Raw genomic sequence first — 23,902 nt, forward strand, 5'->3', positions numbered from 1 at the left:
TATCTTCCCAGAAAAATTCTATCTAGGGTACTTCTGGGTAAAGCAGATGGGTACCTTCTTACCAAAGTACCATTTTAGGAATCATTAGAATCCTAACTTTCTCGCAGGACTATTTGAAATTTTTGCGATGCCGTGCCTCCACTGTTAGCAAGAATAGTTTTGTGGCTGCTCCATTGCTGCAGGCAAGCCATTATAATCACAATTATACTCGGCGCACTGAAAATGCTGTAACTTTATCTTTTAAAATCGAGCAATTAGTTAATTGAAAGAGCTGTAAAAGTTGGAAATTCTTAAATTTTTATTATCTAATTTATTTTATCTTAACTGTATTTCCTTTCTATACTATTTCCGTTTTCTAAATTTGAATACACACCTGTCACAGATAACAGCTAAGATAGGAAACGTTGGCTACGCACACCAATGCACATTCTACATCAACTATTTGAACAGATCTCTGCCTTGGTCAGTGATGTGACCTAGTTCTAAAAATAACTCTCCTAATGTTAATTAAGTTTAAACGTTCCCTACTTTTAAGGTATTCAGATTTTCAGCCCTATATTGTGATATTAATGACTCCTTAGCTCTTAAAGGTTTTTGATAAAGTGAACTGCGTGACAGCAGTATATGTGTAGCGTGCTTAATACTACTGTTAGAAGAACGCAATTCAAATTCACGAATTAGTTTACTTTGTAAGTCTACATACTTGCTAACATAATCATATCTTTTTTTATTCCTACATCATCTAAATAAAATTCACGTATTATTACTCACAGGTCACCAAGTTGTTATTCGAGCTTAAACACAAAATTAAATTTTCATAACATGACTGTAGCATTGTTAAAAGAAGTCACAGAGGCAGCCATCAGTTTTAACAATACCTTGTACCGTCATTCTTCATCTTCCCTTGTTGGCATTCTTCTCTTCAACATTGTTACAAAGTCTCATTCGCTCAGGATTCATCCCTGAGATTCTTCCATCCTCCCTACTTTTTGCCTTTAAGTCTCACCTTCTAGCTCCACCTAGATCATTGTTTACAATGTGCAGCAATCACTGCTATGGACTCTTTCTTTCACTTCGCCTGTCTACCTATTTCTGGCATCTCTAGGCGCCACAATAAGTGTGCGGTTGGAACTTAGGTGGATGTGAAGATCTTCTTAGTTGCATTGCGCTTACCAGGGGGTTTGCATGTCGAATAATTAGTTGCTCTGCAGCCTCTTACTCATCTTTCTTCTCCACTGACTTTGAATTTGGCACCGTTTATAGAAATTATGCAATAGTAACTGAATGTGGATTAGTGAAATGTTTAATGCTTATGATGTTATGATGTATGTTGTGATTGTGTGGAATAAGTGAAGGAACGGTGTCATCGCTCTATCTCGTAAATCCTATAAAATAACTTTATTCACTCTAATAAATTCAGTTTAACTCAAGACTCCAGCTGGATTCATTGTAATTAAATATTTGGCACTACATATATGCGCTGACAGTTCTTTAAATAACTTTTCTGCTGCATCTAAAAAGGAGATGATTGATGTATTAATCGTCTCTGCTAGCATAATCGCACTTGGCACTGTCTCATAACTTTATTTCATGTAAATGCGGGTCTATAAGGTTTTTATTGCACCTAAGTGGCATTGTTTTGTAAAAATGGGTTTCTCACTCTTCCGCATTTCCACTAATCATGTTTTTTTGGTGATTCTGGGCTGTATATCAGCATGATGTTCGCTTTTATTTTCGTTTTCTTGATCATACAGGTCTTGCCAAGCGTCAAACACACGTTATTTTCCTCTCTGCTGAGAAATATGTGACTGATTGACTCTTTTCTCTAGCGAATTCATTTACAATATAAACCTTTTCCAGCATGTTTTCAGCTACACAAGCTGCATCCTACTCATAGGATTTTCCAGAATAGTTGCTGAGGTCCAACACATCGTAAAGTCATTTAACTTTTTGGAGTGCACTTTTACAATCATTAAAAAAACTACCGGTTCCCAATAGCTACAGACCATTCCTTTAGTGTAGCTTCAATTCTACACTAACATTCCAAGAGAAGGGACAATTCGATGGGAGAAAAAAAAGCCACGCAAATGAATAATTCTTCATTTTAAATCGCTACATCTTTTCCCGAAGATCCCAGATATTTCAGAGATAATAATAACGAAAATTACCATCAATGTAAACTTCATGTAAAGATGTTACAGCCAGAGTGATGAACAGATAGAACATGGAAACAACTAGAAGACCAGATAGAACATGGAAACAACAAACTTTTTAAAAATAAAAATGAGGAATAAAAGTGAAAGCAGACCAGGACATTGCGTGTTAGTTTTATAAAGCGTGTTTTGTTGGAGAACGCTATCGTCAGCTAATGATCGATTACGGCCACCATTGTACTTAGGGCAGCCCAGCCCAACAGCTGTAGTTCAAAGTAATTTAATAAGAAACCATTGTTATGGTTTAATTAAAAAGATTATTTATTTTTTCTTAATAGTAAATCTTCGATTAATAATAATAATTTTACTTGAAAAACAGTAAAACTGAGAAAACAAAAATTAAAAAATAAAAGCATTGTGCTACCGGATTAGTGCTGCACGAGACCGAGACGAGGCGAGACTTTATGCAGTCTCGATCTCGGTCTCGTCGAGATATCTCGGTCTCGGTTTTTTGAATTTTTGTTTAAGTATTAAAAGCGGTTTGCTATTAATAATCTTTACAAAAAATGTTATTATTTTCTAATAATTATTTTAATTTATATATTGGTAATGAAAATGTGTGTAAAAGAAGACAACTACTTACACTTCAATGCATCATATATTACTATTACTGTTGTATATCTTTATATAATTTCAAAAAGATGTTAAAAACGCGCCAAATGAAAGACCCAAATAACATATCTGCCTGCTATAACAAGTCGATTCGTGAAATAAAAAATACACCTCCCAACAAAATTCCCGCTCCATTAGTTATGGCTGTTGGTGAAGATAAAGAATCTGATGATTCACCTTTTGACAACGACGACGACTGCATCAATATTTTTGCACCATTTGCTCAAAAATCAGCAAATATCACCGAAGCATGGAAGACAGAAATAATTAATTACACCAAATTAGACCAAGCACCAGTAGACGTTGACATTTTAGAATGGTGGAAAACACTTGAGAATTCCTTCAAAAATTTGTCTAGAATGGCAAAAGATATTTTTAGTATCTGTTCAACTTCAGTGCCATCGGAAAGATTATTTTCGCAAGCTGCGTTGATAATGACCAATAGAAGATCTTCTCTAACTTCTGACTCAGTAAAAGCTCTTTTATGTATCAATGCTTGGGCAAAGTGTATCTTAAAAACGAAAATTTGTGGCAATATTTTTTAGTTGCATAGATAGTCCTTTTTTTCAAATTCACTAATTCCAAAATTCTAAAATATAATTCAAAATGATATCAAAGTTCAAAGTATTAGATTATTAATAGTGAAATTTATGAAATTGAATGAATGAATGAAATGAATAGTGAAATTTAGTGAATTTATGTAAAAATTAGGTAATAAGAAGGGGGCCGCCACGGTAGCCGAGCGGTGCGAGACCTGCGAAGCTAATGTGTATTGTGGTACTGGGTTCGATTCCCGGTCTTAGGCCTTGGATTTTATTTAATGGTTAATATGAGAAATTTACAGTAAAGTATGTTTGCTAGTCGCCTCCGTCCGCGACACCTAATTGGTAGTTGGACGTAAAGCCCCGCCTGAAAAAATAGGCGATTACTTTACTTTGCTTACTTTACTTATGTAATTCGAAGTCAAATAGATGTAGTAATATTGAACATATATAATAAAATCGTATCTTTTAATAATTAATTCAATACCCGTAATGATTATTTATTAATAAAGAACACAATTTTATAATTTTGTAGTTAAAAATTAATATTTGAAAAACCGAGACGAGACCGAGATTTCTCGATGAGATATATATCATGTCTCGATCTCGGTCTCGGTCTCGAGACCGAGATTTGTCTCGTTTCTCGTGCAGCACTATACCGGATCTTCCGTCAGCGGTGAATTTATATTCTGGACACCATTGTTTTTGAACAGATAATTTATTACTGGTCCGTTTATCTCTAGAACAAACTAAATCACTTTGCGCTGTTGTTTTCTATTGGTTTACTTTTCTTTCTCCGAGCTAAAGAAAGTATCGCAATTTTTGGTAATAGAATAATCACCGAATACAGTGCATCCACGACTCCAACGTACACAGGAAATATAGTAAATGTATGAACGTGTGTGTACAAAAATAAAATTCGCTATATTTGAGCCATATTTAAGTCTACATTCAACATTATTTAGATTGTAACACCGAATAACTCAGCAAAATAACCTTACAGAGTAGCCTTCCTCGTCCACCACCTAACAACTATCTTGAATCTTATTTTCTTCTGAAAAAATGATTAAAGAAAAAGTTATAGTGTTTGTAATGAATATTCGTAGTTTACAGAAGAACCAAGGAGATACTTGCGAGAAAGTGAACTATCGATTGTAAATCCGATTGAGCAGCTTTCTCTATACCTGATACTTCTAAAATCAATGCAATTAACCCACCTTAACAGTACACAAGGGTGGCGACCCTTGACTCTTATAGTAAAATGGCACTTTAACGGGATCTACCCACCCTTAAGCCTAATCGAATATCCAGAAGAAAGGTCACAGATATAAGTTGTACATTTAGATGTTCGTAATCATTGTATGATGATTAAATGAAAGTTTCGTTGCCGTTTTTCTAAGAAAATTTCTAAATATTAAAAAAAAAGTATTCAAAAGGGTGTATGCGGAGGGGTGGTCGAAACTTTGGGAGGTGATTCAGCAGCTCAAATGCAACAAAAAATATTCTCTTCACTTTGGCCCGATTCTCAATAGTGTCCAAGATACGAGGGTCGTTTGAAAAGTCCGTGCAAAGTCAGAGAGATAGCACTACTGGCGCGTATCGAGGTTATGTTTAGTTAGTAGCATCTCTTGGAAGAACACACACCAAGTTTCAGCCAGATCGGTCTATTTCATTGTGTTTGGCATTCGTTTGAATCGAGGAAGTCGAGTGATTTTCAAAAAATGGACGAAAAGGAATTTCGTGTGTTGATTAAACACTACTTTATGAAAGGCAAAACGCCTCAGGAGACTAAAGAGAAGCTTGATAAACATTATAGTGACTCTGCACCTTCGATTAGAACAGTTTATAAGTGGTTTCAAAATTTTCGCATTGGCCATATGGGCACAAGTGACGCTGAACGTTCTGGACGCCCTGTTGAGGTTACTACTCCAGAAATCATTGATAAAATCCATGATATTGTGATGGATGACAGAAGAGTGAAGGTGCGTGAGATTGCTAGTGCTGTGGGCATCTCGAATGAACGGGTACATAATATTTTGCATCAACATTTGGACATGACAAAGCTATCCGCAAGATGGGCGCCGCGATTGCTCACGCTTGACCAAAAACGAAATCGTGTGAAGTGTTGCAAGGACGGTTTGCAGCTGTTCCAGAAGAATCCGCAGGAGTTTAAGCGTCGTTTCGTCACTGTGGATGAAACATGGATACATCACTACACTCCTGAGACCAAAGAACAATCTAAACAATGGGTTACCAAGGGGGAATCTGCTCCAAAAAAGGCGAAGACCGTTCCTTCGGCCGGAAAGGTTATGGCGACTGTCTTTTGGGATTCGCAAGGAATAATCCTCATCGACTATCTGGAAAAGGGTAAAACTATTACAGGTGCATATTATTCATCGTTATTGGACCGTTTGAAAACCGAGCTGCAAGAAAAACGCCCACGATTGGCCCACAAAAAAGTCCTTTTCCATCACGACAACGCACCAGCTCACACCTCAGCAGTTGTGGTCGCAAAATTAATGGAAATAGGGTTCCAACTCGTTTCACATCCCCCCTATTCTCCAGACTTGGCTCCCTCGGACTACTATTTGTTCCCCAATATGAAGAAATGGCTGGCGAGAAAAAGATTTTATTCAAACGAGGAGGTGATTGCAGAAACGAATGGCTATTTTTCAGACTTGGACAAATCCTATTATTCGGAAGGGATCAACAAACTAGAGCAGCGTTGGACGAAGAGTATAAGCCTAAAAGGAGACTATGTTGAAAAATAAAAAAGGTTTACCCCAAAAAATTAAGTAGTTTTTATTTTTGCACGGACTTTTCAAACGACCCTCGTATTTGCATTTTAACTTTTCCGTCAATATTTGTTCCTACTCCAAAAATTGACATTTGAGTAAATTAGTAGTGAAATGTCGGTTACACAAAATCTCAGTTTTCTGCACTTAAACCCCTCTGCTCGGGGTAGGGTTCTATTAAAAACCAAAAAAATCCATATGATCTTGAAGCTGAATAAATGCGCAACTTTTTCTGAAATTATGTGACTCCTTGATTGATTAATCATTGAAAAAATACAGTTTAAAATTTTAACATAAATCATCAAGAACGAATTTTTTAGGCATTAAAGTAAAAATTTCATTGTTATAAGAAGAGTTTTGAGGCTCGGTATTGAGCTTATTTACAGGAAATTTAATGCTCTTTCGTTTGGAATAAGCAGATTTGTTGTAGGATAAAGGATAGAAAAGTTACGGCCGTTTTTATGGCGAAAAACGCGAATATCGTCGGAAAAGTTAAAAATGCAAATATCTTGGACACTATTGAGAATCGGGCCAAAGTGAAGAGAATATTTTTTGTTGCATTTGAACTGCTGAATCACCTCCCGAAGTTTCGACCTCCGTATACACCCTGTATAAAGAGGCACCTAATTTTTTCCAAATTCGGAAATTCAGTGCCGCATTTGATTAAAGCTGTCCGGTAGAACAGCTCCTAATTTCAACCATTTACAAAAAACTTTCGTTCATTCAAATTTCATATCATTTAAGTAATTTTTGCTGCAATAAATCTTCATTAGTATTGTTTAGGTAAGAGCCATTTTCATCAACAAAATAAATTCTTAAATAAGTAAAATCTTAAAAAGAAAATTCCAAAATAGTAAAAACCATGCAACATACTAGTTTATACTTACAATTTTGTGTTTGAGGTTTGCCCAGCTGTCCGTGTGCCTGTTCTGGAATTGATACGGATACGTCGTAAAGTTAGTTTGGTCGTTCATGTTTTGGTGAATGGCTTTCTGTCTGTATATTTCCATTCCTTCTGAGATGTCCATACGTCTTCCCCTTCTTCCTTGAATGTAACATCGTCACTCTGTGTTGTTGATACTGTCCGGTTGGTGACTGTGTTTGATAAGGTGGTTCGCATAAATTGTCCTGTTTTGTTGTAGTTGTTCGATCGACTATTTATGTTCTTCCTTTGATTTTTCTCACACAATGGCCAATTTAGATAGGTCAGAGTTAAAAGAAATGCGCGTGCTAAGGCGGTTAAAATTCAAGATATTTTCTAGCAGTATTTGTGTATAAATAATTATATCGTTTTTTTGTTGGAACGAAAAACAAATTCCATTGTGTTTGTTAACACAATTTTGTAGCACCGGGAGAATCTAGATGCCTGCACTTTCATAGTAATATCTTACAGTTCTATGTCCGTTGATGGACAGCGTTGTTACAATTAGAGGAGAGAATAATGTCCGAGAGCTAAAAGTGCTCTACAATATCTCTACAGTTTATTTATTTATATTATTGTACCAGACTATTGTTTAATGACAAAATTTCCAAAGGGGATTAAAGATTAGCCATCATTACTGTTTGGTGATATAGATGGTTGTCTGAAAGTAAACAGTTCTGCCAACCGTAGCCAATGCATTGAGCTGAGTCCGGGCTTTATTGGTCTCAAACTGGTTCGCGCCTTAATGATCCAGATAAATAATGAATCCGTGGGAAAGCCAGCATTTTGTCGAGGTAAAGTTGGTATTTATGCTCAAGTTGTTGAGCGATAGCCAGTGGTAAGAGCAGGGGTGTCAAACTGGCTGCTCCCGAGGTAATTTCTTGGGGCCCTCGATGTACTGAAATAAAATGAAAATAGACAAAGTTTTTATGAAGGAAATTGCGCTTTGGGGAGATCGAAGCAATATCTTACCCACAATTCCCAGTTTCCGTTAACTACTGAAGACGAGTATACAAGTGGCCCAGGTCTTTCCTGGGGGGCCTGTGAGCTTTACATAAACGTGCTGACTTAGTTCCAGAGACGTTTGGAAGCCATATGTTGGCCACTCTCAGTGGAATTTCTGAATGATTCGGTTTTAAAAGACGAAGTAGGAGTTCACAAAATATATTCTTATTTAGGTGAGAAATATCCAAAAATGTTTGCTGTACAAATTTTGTGTTATTTTTGGAGTACGTTCTTGTGTGACCAACTATTTCCGTCTACGAAATTAAATAAAACGGCATGCAGATCGAGATCGACTATCTGCCTTAATGAAGACTGTCTGTTCTTAGTCTCTGAATACCTAGATATTGGAAAACTAGGAAAAATTTGTAAATATGTTGTTTCTCGCATGAAATCTTGCCTGTTGCGCCAGGTTGTCCGTGGTTTAATTGATTTTGAAACACCTGGGTAAGAGGTTTGAGATTTATGTTAAGTCAAGTGCTGAACTGGTCATAAAAACGTTTTAACATTTAACGTTAAACTCTAGCTTCACAAAAGTTAATCTCATTGTTTAACTAGTTTCGTTTACACCTCATCTAATCGTTTTTTTCTAATTATTCTAATTATAGCTACCACAAGGGTTGATTTAAAGCTAAATCACTGTCTAAACTAAACAAAAACATGAATGGAGTTAGCTCAGGGAAGTCCCTGGATTTCCGAACGTGGAGTTACTAGATGCCAATCCAGCAGTCAACACTTCAAAAGAGGAAACAACTTTCTCTGCATGTGTAAACTTGAAATCAGTAATATTCTATATTCTGACTGTTCTTATTAAAATCAAAGATTAAGAAGGAAGTATAATTTTTAATGGGTAAGGTGTATTATGTACTCTTAAATGCAACAAATTCATCATGGCTAATGTTGATAACAGTAACTGAAGGTTCGGTGATGTTGTCATAGTACAACTCTAAAAATAACAACAAACAAAACAACGTCAAAATATTCCCTCCCTTTTAAATAGTTAACATCAGGGGCGACTTCTTTCGTGATACCAATCAGGAAAGGTCGATGAATGAGTCACTCAGTGGACTGGAAGGTTTGTTTGGCCAGTTTAGTCAGAGGAGCCGCCATGTGTCATGCCCTTAGGTATAAGTAAGTAGTATTCTATTCTATTGAATAATACCTTTTGAAGGCTGGTTATATAGAAACCTCCTGGTTTATAAATTGCAAGTTCGTCATTTGGTTCCTATTTATTTCCTAGGTTCTAGTAATTGCTTTAAATTTATTTATGTAGTAGGCGCCACGGTAGCCAAGCGGTTAAGAGGCGAGACCTGTCAAGCTAATATGTATTGTGGTATTGGGTTCGATTCCCGGTCTTAGTCCTTGGATTTTATTTAATGGTTAATAAAAGAAATTTACAGTAAAGTACGCTGGATAATACCTCCGTCCATGACACCTGGACGGAGCCTGCCTGGCATTTCTTTACTTATTTGAGGATTGTTGAAAAGCTAAGATTACCTATCGTAATTAAAACATTTGTGTCATTTGTATTATGATTGTCTAACGTTTGGTTAAATAGAAAAAGTGACCCCAGTGTATCGCCCTTCCTTGTAATAGGTGATGCTTGAAAACTTTTTAGCAAAGTTATAGATCACTAATATAAACATTTTGAATGTTTTTTTTTGTATAGAACTAACAATTTGTTATAAACCGCGCACTTTTTGTTAAAATACAGAATACAAAAAAAGAGGACCTGAATTCAAATCCAGCTCAGTAGTCTCAGAATTTCTCTTCCTAAGAGCCATTTGCTACCTGGAATAGCTATTCTTTTCGGTAACGGGTGGAACCTCGTGCGGAAGTTGATTTTGCACTAAGAAGTCACCAGACAAAAATAAATCAATATATATTGTGGCACTTTAAATTAAAAAGAAAAGAATATTTTTTTTTGAATGAGTGCTAGAAAAGCAATCTCTAATTTGGAATGTTCTTGTGCTTTTCTGTATTCGAAATCATGTACTTGGAATGGGATTAGTTCCAGATGGAGGCCCTAAAGGTTTTTTCAGTTGGATGCATTTGACTTTGACAAATTTAGAAGAGACCTGGAAATTCTGTCGTTGATCGTTATTATTCCTAGCTGAATTCTTTTTATTCGTTTTACGTTAAAACTATAAGTATTTAGAATGTAGATTAAAGTTATGTGCTTTTCAAGGAACATATTTGAACTTTATATATATATGATTTTAGTAACGTTCGGTTAATGTTTTTGAAAATGTTTAAATTGTAAAGCCTCATACGATTTCTTATTTTAACTTCCACCAATACTTCATTAAATATTTAATTCACCTCAGAGCTGAGTTCATTCGCATGAGTCATACTAGACAGTAAGAAGTCACACGGCGCCGGCAGAGTTCTGCAACAATGTTTATAATACTGCTGTAAATCGTTTGGGGTCGTGAGCAACACGTTTCAAACTCTGATAAAATGTTTTCTCCTAGTATCAGGATAATAGATAATGGATACGTACAGAGTGGCTAGGTGTCTATTTGCTGCTCTCTACCAACAGTGACTACACTCCCTTCAATACGCAATTCGATTCTGATGTGCGAGTGAGGGCTTTTTGCGTCAGTTTATTTATATTTATTACAGTTTTTTATTTTTCCATATTAAAAATATCGAATACAATTTAATATAATTCATTGAAACATTTTAAAAATCATTTACCATTTAATAATAAAATATTGACATTTACATTAATGAAATTGTGAAATAACCTGTAAATTGTTTCCACTTACTGAAGTTATTTAATTCAGGAAAAAATTTATTTGTAATATTTTATTATAAGAAACATTTCATAACTACCTTTAAAAGGCTACATAATTGACCAACAATGGCAATTACAAAATTATGTTTTAAATAATTATAATAAACTCAAGCTTTTTGTTTGACCAAATCGTTAAATTTTTGAAACAATAATCCTCCAAAGAGATTGTAGAATTTTTTTTTTTTTAAGCGCATCAACAGCTGAGGTTATTGGCGCTCGGAGCTTTTTTCAGTGCACTGCCGGCCTCCGGACAGTGTTCTCTCGTTACAGACAACACTGTCCATCACCGGACAGTGAGCTGTAAGAAGCTCCTAGAAAGAGAAAATCTAAGGGTTAGCAGCTGGATTCGAACCCGGGACCTCCGCGTGGGAATCGAGTACGCTAACCACATAGCTAATCCCTCCCCTTGATTGTAGAAATTATTGCCATTTTTTTAAGGAGAAGGGGGTCGCATTAATTTTTTGTGGGTAAGAGGTCATTGTGGCATAAAAGAAAATGAAATTGTGGATAAACTTGCAAAGGAAGCCACCAATAGTGGGGAAATGGCTAACTATAAATTACCACACACCGATATCAAGTGTATAGTTGCAAAAGCAGCACTACAAAAATGGCAGACAGATTGCAGTAATGGTAATAAAGGGAGATTTTATAAAAATATGACAGATCAGTTACCTAGACAACCATGGTTTAAGGGAACTGTCACTAATAAATAGGTTGTTACGACAATAAGCAGGCTGAGAGCGAACCTCGCGGTGTGCGGATCGTATCTTCAAAGGATCAACAAAAGGTCCTCTCCTCTTTGCGTAGATTGCAATGGATTTCATACATATAACAATGATATGTCCACGTTGTGTGGTAGAAAGGAAACGAATGTTTGACGACTTATACAGGTATTTAGATGCACCATTTCGCTACGAAGACATAATATTCTCCACCAACATATATGTGCTTAAGTCCATAGCAGAGTTAACAATGAAATATGAATGTATTTAAAGGTTACAAAATGAATGCAAGAAAATTATTGCAGAAGAATTACGTGATTTTAATTTCGGTTAAGCTATAAGGATGGCAGGAATGTAGAGTACTGATCCATCCATTAGTTGTAGTTTATGTAAATAGTTGTATATAGTAGAGGGATGAATGGTGTGAAGCGAATGTATTTATAAGTAAGAATGGAGAGTGAGTGATATTCTAGTGATAAGCACCTAGTCGATGCTGCTGGCTATATGGCGAAAGCCAATGCCAAACAAAAAGGCAAAAAAAATCCTCCAAACTGTATCCCATGAAAAGTTTAAGAAAAAAACGTGTCTCCCTCAATCTTCTATAATTTTTCAATTTATTGAAATGTTTTACAACAGTAAATATGATCGCTGTTAGTTTCAAGCCATTTTTTAACTATGAGAATTTAGGAAGAAAGATTATTACCGTTTTCAGTCATAATGTTTTGTTTATATTGCCGAGCATTCGATCTAGGGGCTAGATTATCTTCAGAGATTTTGTTGAATAACAATTATTATGTTTTTAACATCAATGGTTGGGTGTGTCTTATGTTTAGCTAGTACCTAAACATTCAGAACAGTGTGCATGTGATAACCAGCTGGAGTTGACCAGTGAGTTCGCTAAAACCCAAATAGAGGCAAACATCAACCATTTCTACTTTAACATAGTTTTTGATGATTTCTTTCAAGGTTTATCGAACGCTTATGATTAGTGTTAATTAACTGTTTACTCGTTTGCTGCTAGAGATAATTAAACTGAGTAGTGGAATTAGGAGCTCACAAGTGTAGGAAGTGTTGGTGTGATAGCTGGAAGGGCGCTGGGTGTCTGAAGTGGATATTTGTTACAAAGACTGATAGTGGCTCAGTGACAATAGCAAACTGACAGCACGTGGAGAGGGTAGGGAAACCAGAGCAATCGGAAAGGGTAGTAGATGGCACCACTATATTGAGTAGCGGCTCTGTAGATGCACCCAGCAGCCCCTTATAGTTTGGCTGAGAATGTCGACCTTCCTCTGCCACCACATGTTTCCAACTTTCCTCTTCTTCTGAACGGCTAAGCGCCATCTCCGAATATTGTACTTCTCATCTAGTTCTCCTACTATTTACCCCCTTACATTGTAAAACGTGACTAATTTTAAAAATTTGTTTTTAAAACAAATTTTGGACCCTTAGTTAAAAAAAATTTGAGTGTCATAGCATTTGGTTCCTTCGAATTTTTAATAAATTTCCCAAATAATAAAGGTTAAGACCATTAGACGACGAAAAAAATGTTTTACCATTAAATATTAAATTATTTATTTCAGTAACCATTTTGATTCAACTCCGTGCTTTGATGTAGATCGTTGCAATAATTCAACTTAAATTCAGAAGTCGGCGCTGAATGATAAAAGTAAATTTATTTAATTTATATTATAAACGGAATTATAAAAAAACTATATATATTATTTCAATGCATTTCTCCACTTCTTGTTTTATATGGAGTTAATCGAGTTGTGCAGTGACAGAACAGGAAGTATGTAACTGCTTTAGTGCGTAAAATATGTGCCTGAATATATGAAAATGTATGTTCTGTAAAAAATTAAAACACCTGTGGCGTGCCAGACCGAATAATATATAGAATTATGCGCGCCGCGGTTGGAAAAAAGTTTAGGATCTGCTTTAGAGTGCTTTCGTGGTAGACATCAGTTCTCGTAGCCCAGAGGAAGTCTGGGTAATTCTAAATGAAACTCTAGCAGTTTCCATCTCTATTTGTCCTGAATAATCGAATGTTTCATGTTTATAATCAATTAATTTACTTCATTGATAAGGAAGCCATTCTTCAATTTGAAGAAAATGTTTTTTAGGATCTTTATTATCCTAAATATTCGGGTATCTAAAGTCTGGGTTTCTACTTCTTGTGTGAATCATTCATTTCACTTCCTCTAGTGCTACTTCCAGGTTTAAAGGAATAAAAATGTTATTCCCTAACAGTTACCTGTTAGAAGACAATTGGAACTCCTGCAAATGTTAGATGTCTGCGCAACGCTTTTTTACATTGATCTCAGAGTCTGTGATGTTGATTTTTCTCTTATCATGTAAATTTTGGCCATTTTGAGGAAGTCGCCTATTACATTCAGACTTTGTTTTAATTCGTCGAACACAAATTGTTTTTAATAGATTTGAACAGCACTTTTGTATTAATTAACTAATTTTAAGTATTTATTTAATATAAAATAAAAATATAAACTTCATTGAAAATATAATTATCTTAAGGACAGCTGCCACGATACAAAGACCGTCAGAGGAGTGAATAAAAAATAACTAAAATACCTACCAGTTAAATTGTAAAGTGATTCATGTTCATGAGTAATTTCATTTTCTTTACGGTATTGTTATTGTATTGTTTTACAGTTACAATAAGAGACGTTAGCTCAGAACGCATTCACTCTTTTGCCTGTGTTTAAACTGTTTTGATTACAAAATTTCTGTGTTACCCAGTTGAAAGTAACGAATCCAAAATTTTAATGTGCCTTACATAAGCAGATAAGGATTAAAACAGGCTTGAACCAAGGCTACTTATTGCTTTATAATAATAAGCTAACAGAGGCCAATCGGGACCTAGTAATTTGTAATTATTCTCTTTAAATAGTAACCTGGATATGGGCACCATTGGTTCTTCTCTTAGCAGAGAGATTGCTGTTCGCATGTCTTTCTGGAACCTTCGATCGGGTATGACACTTTGGGCTACTCTCGAAGCTAGAAAGCATCCACCCTTTTACTCATTACTTTACTCTCCAGACATACGATCTTGTATCTCTCGTGCTGTTACTTTCAAGCATTATTTGGGTCTATTCTCTGTTCTTTCCAAAGAGCTGAAGCTGGTGTTCGTCAAGAGTCGTCTTATGCCCTTTGCTATATGGCCTTAGACATCCTAATCAACCTAAAAACCATTCTCACTTGTTCTAATAGTCTGCTATGCTCTTCTCAAATCCAAATCCACTTATTTCTCACAGAAATTATCATATCCATTTCACTCTTCTGGAAAAATGGTTAAACAAAAATGGAGGATTAAGCTGAACGAATGTGGATATCTGCAGGTTACTTTTTCGCTTAAAAAAGTTTTTACCCGTTCGCTTTATTTTAGCCGCCTCCCTGTCTCTGATGACGTTTACCACTTTGAGATGTACACGAGACCTATTTGGAACATCCACTTCTAATTTAAAAGATAGGAAATGAACATTCATTACAGTCAACTAAAATGACAACCCTTAGACAACATATCCAGACTATCATTTCAAAGCAAACGTTTAATTTATCTATCACTAGTCCATTCGCTTACGGCACCAACCTGAGGGGTTCATCAAACGCTCCTATCTCTAATCTAGTACATTCCATCCAGTCTTCTAACCACAATAAACGTCTAGTTCTATGTATCCAATCAAGTCATTCACAATAATCTGAATATTCCGTTACTATTCTCACATAATCTTTCGCCCTCCTAGACGGCTTAAAGCCTTTGTCTCGAGACATCCTCTTTAGTGAAAGTGTAGTGACAGAAAACGATCAGTTATTACGTGTATGTCCACTGCGTAATTTTCTTACCTAATTTGTATTTATCTGTACATGTATATACAGGGTGACCAAAGTTATATGCTCCACCCACTTTTTTTTTTAACGGCGGGAAATGTCGAAAAAATAAAAAACACGTATTTAATCATTTTTAGTCTAGTTTATTTTCAGTGATTGACCCATTTTTTTAAACCCCTGTATCTCGAGATACAGCATCCAACTTTTGTTTTTCAAATGGAACGTTATATTTTTTGTTGCAAATTTTTGTAGTATTTGAGCTCCTAAAAACAACAACAAAAAAATTTTTAAATCGGTTAGGTTTTTCAAAAGTTATGGTAATTTAAAATATGAAAAACAAATTTCAGTTTATTGTCAAAATTACTTTATTTTTTTTAAAGAATCTATTCAAACTGGGCACAATCAACAGATAGGCAAGCCAAAACTCTGTACTCCTACGCTTTGCTTGTAGCAGCACTTATGGTAGCGAAGTCAAGATCTAGGCAGGCTAGAGTAATTCGACGTTTCTGATCATCGACTGAAGCCACGGGATTAAGGATACTTTACACTTTATTTTTTTAGGTATCCCCACAAAATATAATCCATTTGGGTCAAGTCCGGAGATCGAGGTGGCCATTGGATGGGACAATGAGTCCTTTACGCACTTTTAATGGAAATTTCTGCCCAGCTAACCTCGAACCACTCTCGCCGGGCAACCATCTTGTTGAAAATACATATCTATCCGACGTTGGAGATGAACATCTTCAAGCGGAATTGGCAAAATGTCTCTGAAAAAAAAGTTGGATACCTTTCACCAGTTAAGTTCTCTCTGTAGAAGTATGGGCCGATTAGTTGATTTCCTAAAACTCCACACCAAACGTTTGTAGAAAAAACAACCTGAACGTCGAATACTTCTAGCCTGCCTAGATCTTGACTTCGCCACCATAAGTGCTGCTACAAGCAAAGCGTGGGAGTCCAGAGTTTTGGCTTGCCTATCCGTTGGTTGTGTCCAGTTTGAATAGATTCTTTAAAAAAAATAAAGTAATTTTGACAGTAAACTGAAATTTGTTTTTCATATTTTAAATTACCATAACTTTTGAAAGACCTAACCGATTTCAAAAATTTTTTTTTTTTGTTTTCTTTAGGAGATCAAATACTACAAAAATATGCAACAAAAAATATAACGTTCCATTTGAAAACAAAAGTTGGATGCTGTATCTCGAGATTCAGTAGTTTTACGCATATTTCTTTCATTCTTGAGTTATTTTATGCACTTTACCTTTTAGTAATCTGTGAAAGCTATATCTCTCGAGGGTTTAAAAAAATGGGTCAATCACTGAAAATAAACTAGACTAAAAATGATTGAATACGTGTTTTTTATTTTTTCGGAATTTCCCGCCGTTAAAAAAAAAGTGGGTGGAGCATATAACTTTGGTCACCCTGTATATGTAATTTCTGTGGCACTAGGATGCCTTAATAGATGCCAATTAAAGAATATATTTTATTTCAAGGCATGCAGCCTTTTTATTCAAAAATTACCAAAATGTTCAGGCGTTGAGCTCTTGGTTTTCTGCATTTTCAAAAAAATTATATAATTTACTTAGTAGTTTTACGCATATTTCTTTCATTCTTGAGTTATTTTATGCACTTTACCTTTTAGTAATCTGTGAAAGCTATATCTCACACTTCTAAGCGATGATGTTACGAGGCAAAATTAAAAAGAGAGATTACAAGGCAACTCAATTAAACTTCAATTTTTAATTCTTTTTACCTTAATCATCCAATAAATGGTCACGTTTATTGATGTTCTCTTATCTTATCTTAGGTCGCTGCCCAAGTTGAGCAGTCAGGACGAGGATGGGCCGCAATCACAGGGACACCAGTACTCGGGTGTGGTCAACTTCGAGCCAATTCCTCACGACCATGACTTCTGTGAGCGGGTCGTCATTAACGTGAGTAATTTCTTCTTGTATTTATTTTTTACTTCTTACTGATTTAATTTACTTAAAATAGTCACGAAGAACAGAAATAGAAATATAAATAATGGTGAAAATTTATTTTAAACTGTTTCTCATTATAACTGGATATTTAAAGAGAACATTCTTTGCTATTAGATGATAAGTTCTGCTGCTAGAAATGGCGCCCCTCACGCGATATTTCCGTCTTACATCATCGAAAGTTTGGGCCAGTTAAGAACAACAATGAAACAACCAACACCCTATTAACGGTGAAACAAGAAATTGATTTTAAAACCATGTTTTGAAATTCCAAAGAAGTTTACTTGCTTAGTATAACTTATAACTTAATGAGCCTTTTTCTTTTTAAAACTTGCGAGTGTCCTTGAGGCAATGTGCAATTATTATTTTTTGAGGCAATTAATAAATCCCAATTTTTTAAGGCATTTTTCGAAATCATTCTTAAGACATTACGAGGGTCGTTTGAAAAGTCCGTGCAAAAATAAAAACTACTTAATTTTTTGGTGTAAACCTTTTTTATTTTTCAACATAGTCTCCTTTTAGGCTTATATACTTCGTCCAACGCTGCTCTAGTTTGTTGATCCCTTCCGAATAATAGGATTTGTCCAAGTCTGGAAAATAGCCATTCGTTTCTGCAATCAACTCCTCGTTTGAATAAAATCTTTTTCCCGCCAGCCATTTCTTCTTATTGGGGAACAAATAGTGGTCCGAGGGAGCCAAGTCTGGAGAATAGGGGGGATGTGAAACGAGTTGGAACCCTATTTCCATTAATTTTGCGACCACAACTGCTGAGATGTGAGCTGGTGCGTTGTCGTGATGGAAAAGGACTTTTTTGTGGGCCAATCGTGGGCGTTTTTCTTACAGCTCGGTTTTCAAACGGTCCAATAACGATGAATAATATGCACCTGTAATAGTTTTACCCTTTTCCAGATAGTCGATGAGGATTATTCCTTGCAAATCCCAAAAGACAGTCGCCATAATCTTTCCGGCCGAAGGAACGGTCTTCGCCTTTTTTGGCGCAGATCCCCCCTTGTTAGATTGTTCATTGGTCTCAGGAGTGTAGTGATATATCCATGTTTCATCCAAAGTGACGAAACGACGCTTAAAGTCCGGCGGATTCTTCTGGAACAGCTGCAAACCGTCCTTGCAACACTTCACACGATTTCGTTTTTGGTCAAGCGTGAGCAATCGTGGCACCCATCTTGCGGATAGCTTTGTCATGTCCAAATGTTGATGCAAAATATTATGTACCCGTTCATTTGAGATGCCCACGGCACTAGCAATCTCACGCACCTTCACTCTTCTGTCATCCATCACCATATCATGGATTTTATCAATGATTTCTGGAGTAGTAACCTCAACAGGGCGTCCAGAACGTTCAGCGTCACTTGTGCCCATATGGCCACTCCGAATATTTTGAAACCACTTATAAACTGTTCTAATCGAAGGTACAGAGTCACCATAATGTTTATCAAGCTTCTCTTTAGTCTCCTGAGGCGTTTTGCCTTTCATAAAGTAGTGTTTAATCAACACACGAAATTCTTTTTCGTCCATTTTTTGAAAATCACTCGACTTCCTCGATTCAAACGAATGCCAAACACAAAGAAATAGACCGATCTGGCTGAAACTTGGTGTGGAGTCTTCCAAAAGAGATGCTACTAACTAAACATAACTTCGATATGTGCCAGTGGTGCTATCTCTCTGACTTTGCACGGACTTTTCAATCGACCCTCGTATAATATCACTTTCTCCTTTAAGAAAAGTTGTTTAAATGCTGTTATTGGCAAACTCCTTTCACGAAATTTAATCACTATTTAAATATAACATCAAATGAAACATAAGAATTTAATTTTTATTATTTACCAATCATTAGTTTGCTTAAAAAGATCGTATTTTTGGATGTAGTGTAGGGATCATATTTTGGTTTTAGCCGCCAAAAATAATCTAATTACTTCTTTTTTAACCGAAATGAACGACATGGAGAAAACACATTATATTTTCTAAAATAAAAAACGACACATAAACTGCAATTATTGCAGCTGCATATGATTAAGTTAAAAAAATGTAGACTACCACCCCCTACATTCATAAGTTGAACGTAGATATTTGTGAAAGCAGTGTGTGAACTATTTTTATACAGTTGCCCATTGCCAAATATATTATTTCAGCTTACGGTATTTTGTTACAGAAATAATATACGTTTTTGTTTCTTAAAGAAAAAAAAAAAAAATAATCACAGAATTATGTTTATTTATTTTTGCATAAAATTTAAATTTACTTCCGGAATAGACACGATACCGTCTTTTGTTTATCTTTGAATCTTCATTTTTCAAATAATTTGTTTTAAACTAAAGCTGTTACAAAATCACTTCAACAATAAAATAAAAATTTTAACTTTTTACCTTTTATGGTCTAAGACCAGTAGTGGTTCATGAAATGGGCTGATAAGAAGTGAATCCTCAAAACTTTTTCGTACAGGCTTCTGTCCATAATACCTCTACTTAAGTCAACCGTCCGCTACCATGAACTTTACTTAGAAAGAAGACTTTTTTAGAATCGTCACATAAGATTTCAAAGAACAGGGCTAAAAAAACGGTTTAGACTATGCAAAAGACACTAGACAATAATCTAAACTCTGTCTTGACAACAGAAGACTAATTTATATTTATATTTAAAACCCCATCTGGTTGTTTGGGATTGAATATTTATTTCCGATTGTTTTATAAACTTTTGAAAAATAGACTAGCATATTTTGTAATTAAATATCCATGACAAAATTTAGTTAGTTGAAATATATTTAAGTAAAGTTTACGTACTTTTGCCTACTTTGTTTAAGGCGTGCTTTACGTCCAGCTACCAAATTAGGTGTCGTGGACGGAGGCGACTAGCAAACATACTTCACTGTAAATACCTCATGTTAACAATCAAATAAGATCCAATGCCTAAGACCAGGAAGCGAACCCACTGCCCCAATAATTCTTAGCCGGGCGAGCCTCGCCTCTAACCGCTCGGCTATCGCAGCGCCAATTAAACATGTTTTTCATTTATATTAGGTTATTTTGTGGTAACACGCACCACGGTAACAGAGCGGGTAAAGGTGCTATTCGCAAAGCTAAGAGTATACTGGATTCGATTCTCGGTCTTTTGACTTTGAAATGTCCAACTCTGTTCACGACTCCTTATCGACAGCTGGACTAAAACCAAGTTAAAAAAGGCAAAATGATGCGGAAGAATGCTATGATCGAAATATGAATGTTATAACAGATTCTCTAAAAATATTCTTTTAATCTACAATATCAAAATTTATCAATGAAAAAAATCAGTCTAGTGGTATTATCATTAAATAGTTTACATTTATTCACTACATTATACGTATTGAATGTTTTTATCCTGAATATCGTGAACCACCTCTCATATATCCGCTTCTATAACTATCACACATCTATAATATGAATTCTAGCTTCCATGATATACGCTGGTTTCCACGATATAAATATAAATATTGGTTTCCATGATATATATACTCGTATATATAGGCTGAAGGATACTACTTGGCAAACAACTGAGACATTTGCTAGAGGAACACGAAGGTGTGCCAAGGTCGTTCTATGCCAACATCTCCCCTACTCCGTCTTTCTATGCATTATTAATATCCAAACACAGACAACCTAAAGATGGATGTCCGCCCATAAATATATTATTTATTACAAATTTCTAACAATTTTACCAAAATGTAGGCTAAAAATCATTAGTGAATTCATTTCACATATATTTTGTATTTATTACGATAGCTTATAACATGTGAGAGACAACTTTATACGATTTGGCACTCTTAGAATTATATACACGCCAAAAAATAAGGAACTAATAAATTGGCAATTAAGAAAACTTTTCTACCATTTTCGCCTGGGATCTTGTCCGTAACCTTTACTTTTTACCTTCAGATGAGCTTGTCAACCTTACCCGCTAAATTGCTCACGAAAAGTAATATTGCTTACTATACAGGGTGAACCAGTAAGTATTGTCCATAGGCCTACTGTGTGTAGTACATCTAAAGTGGAGTTCAATGACGTATTGGCCAATTTCATATTTTCCACTGTTCTTGAGTGACGTCACTTTAATTTTTTTTCTAAAATCATTACTTTTTTTCCAATAAAAATGTTATTACTCAGAAGTTTTTAGTCCAAATTCGATTCTGATGACACGGTTAGAAAGACCATCTAAAGATGTTTTCAATGAATTAAACAACTTGATAACTAACACTGTTGAGTGTTCGTGAACACGTTTTCTTGTAAAACAAACGTAATTTCTCATACGAAGATAAAAGGAATCCTGGAAAATGAAATACCGTTTGAAAGCCCATTAAACAAGGAATCTTTTATAAAAAGTGCCAGCACCTAGGTCTGATAATGATCACGTAAGGGCCTAATGAGTTTTCTTAAAAATTTCGATTACTTCTATTTTTCCAGTATACGGAGGAAGATTGAGGCTGTTTGGAGAATAACTTATGCTTCGAAATGATGTCAATTTTTAAAAAATTTATCTGTCTTTCTAACCGTGTCATCAGAATCGAATTCAGTCTAAAACTTTCTGTGTAATAACATTTTTATTGGAAAAAAGTAATGATTTCAGAAAAAAAAAATTAAAGAGACGTCACTCAAGAACAGTGGAAAATATGAAGTTGGCCAATACGTCATTGAACTCCACTTTAGATGTACTACACAGTAGGCCTAGGGACAATACTTACTGGTTCACCCTGTATACTGTGATTATTCTACATGTGGCACCTTTTTTTATAATAATTTTTATGCCAAACATTTTTGGCAATAACATTAATATAATAACCTGAATATTTAATAGAAATATCAACAATTTTGTAGTACTTATTGACATTGTCAATCAGGTATTTAAATAAAGCAAATGCTGCGGTAATCGTATGTACGAGGGTCGTTTGAAAAGTCCGTGCAAAAATAAAAACTACTTAATTTTTTGGGGTAAACCTTTTTTATTTTTCAATATAGTCTCCTTTTAGGCTTATACACTTCGTCCAACGCTGCTCTAGTTTGTTGATCCTTTCCGAATAATAGGATTTGTCCAAGTCTGAAAAATAGCCATTCGTTTCTGCAATCACCTCCTCGTTTGAATAAAATCTTTTTCCCGCCAGCCATTTCTTCATATTGGGGAACAAATAGTAGTCCGAGGGAGCCAAGTCTGGAGAATAGGGGGGATGTGAAACGAGTTGGAACCCTATTTCCATTAATTTTGCGACCACAACTGCTGAGGTGTGAGCTGGTGGGTTGTCGTGATGGAAAAGGACTTTTTTGTGGGCCAATCGTGGGCGTTTTTCTTGCAGCTCGGTTTTCAAACGGTCCAATAACGATGAATAATATGCACCTGTAATAGTTTTACCCTTTTCCAGATAGTCGATGAGGATTATTCCTTGCGAATCCCAAAAGACAGTCGCCATAATCTTTCCGACCGAAGGAACGGTCTTCGCCTTTTTTGGCGCAGATAACCCATTGTTTAGATTGTTCTTTGATCTCAGGAGTGTAGTGATGTATCCATGTTTCATCCACAGTGACGAAACGACGCTTAAAGTCCTGCGGATTCTTCTGGAACAGCTGCAAACCGTCCTTGCAACACTTCACACGATTTCGTTTTTGGTCAAGCGTGAGCAATCGCGGCACCCATCTTGCGGATAGCTTTGTCATGTCCAAATGTTGATGCAAAATATTATGTACCCGTTCATTCGAGATGCCCACAGCACTAGCAATCTCACGCACCTTCACTCTTCTGTCATCCATCACCATATCATGGATTTTATCAATGATTTCTGGAGTAGTAACCTCAACAGGGCGTCCAGAACGTTCAACGTCACTTGTGCCCATATGGCCACTCCGAAAATTTTGAAACCACTTATAAACTGTTCTAATCGAAGGTGCAGAGTCACCATAATGTTTATCAAGCTTCTCTTTAGTCTCCTGAGGCGTTTTGCCTTTCATAAAGTAGTGTTTAATCAACACACGAAATTCTTTTTCGTCCATTTTTTGAAAATCACTCGACTTCCTCGATTCAAACGAATGCCAAACACAAAGAAATAGACCGATCTGGCTGAAACTTGGTGTGTTCTTCCAAGAGATGCTACTAACTAAACACAACCTCGATACGCGCCAGTAGTGCTATCTCTCTGACTTTGCACGGACTTTTCAAACAACCCTCGTAGTTACAGCTGATACTTTTTAGAAATCCAAAGATCCATCGTTAGTAAAAATATACAGTGCCACCTGGTGGGTGTCGCTAAAATTATCGTAAATTTCCTTTTGAAAAGAATGAATTAAAAAATTTCAAATAAGCAATTAACTGCCTCTTTCTGTAAAGCCGGAGAACTTTATTTCTGCGCAATTTGAGCTTTTTACATCTAAGATCACCAGAGCACTGGAGATGAAGAGCACTAATTCCGGTAAATTGCTTGAATTATAAATACGTTTCACATGTT

At 35.7% G+C, this 23,902-nt stretch overlaps 1 protein-coding gene across 13 annotated transcripts in view; it reads left to right on the forward strand.

Moving 5' to 3' along the window:
- The window catches only part of Sh (Potassium voltage-gated channel protein Shaker), an 820,486-nt gene that overhangs the window by 653,420 nt on the left and 143,164 nt on the right, over positions 1–23,902 (forward strand). For all 13 annotated transcript variants that reach the window (XR_012455549.1, XR_012455548.1, XR_012455547.1 and 10 more), the window contains one exon: positions 17,256–17,382. Coding sequence is in view for 7 of the 13 variants with exons in the window: in XM_074118980.1 (XP_073975081.1) it covers positions 17,256–17,382 (127 nt within the window). In the remaining 6 variants the exon portion in view is untranslated. The remainder of the gene's footprint in view (positions 1–17,255; positions 17,383–23,902) is intronic.

Source organism: Rhodnius prolixus, unplaced genomic scaffold (assembly GCF_049639745.1).
Source record: "Rhodnius prolixus isolate KJV_2025 unplaced genomic scaffold, Rpr scaffold_2, whole genome shotgun sequence".
Lineage (NCBI taxonomy): Eukaryota > Metazoa > Arthropoda > Insecta > Hemiptera > Reduviidae > Rhodnius > Rhodnius prolixus.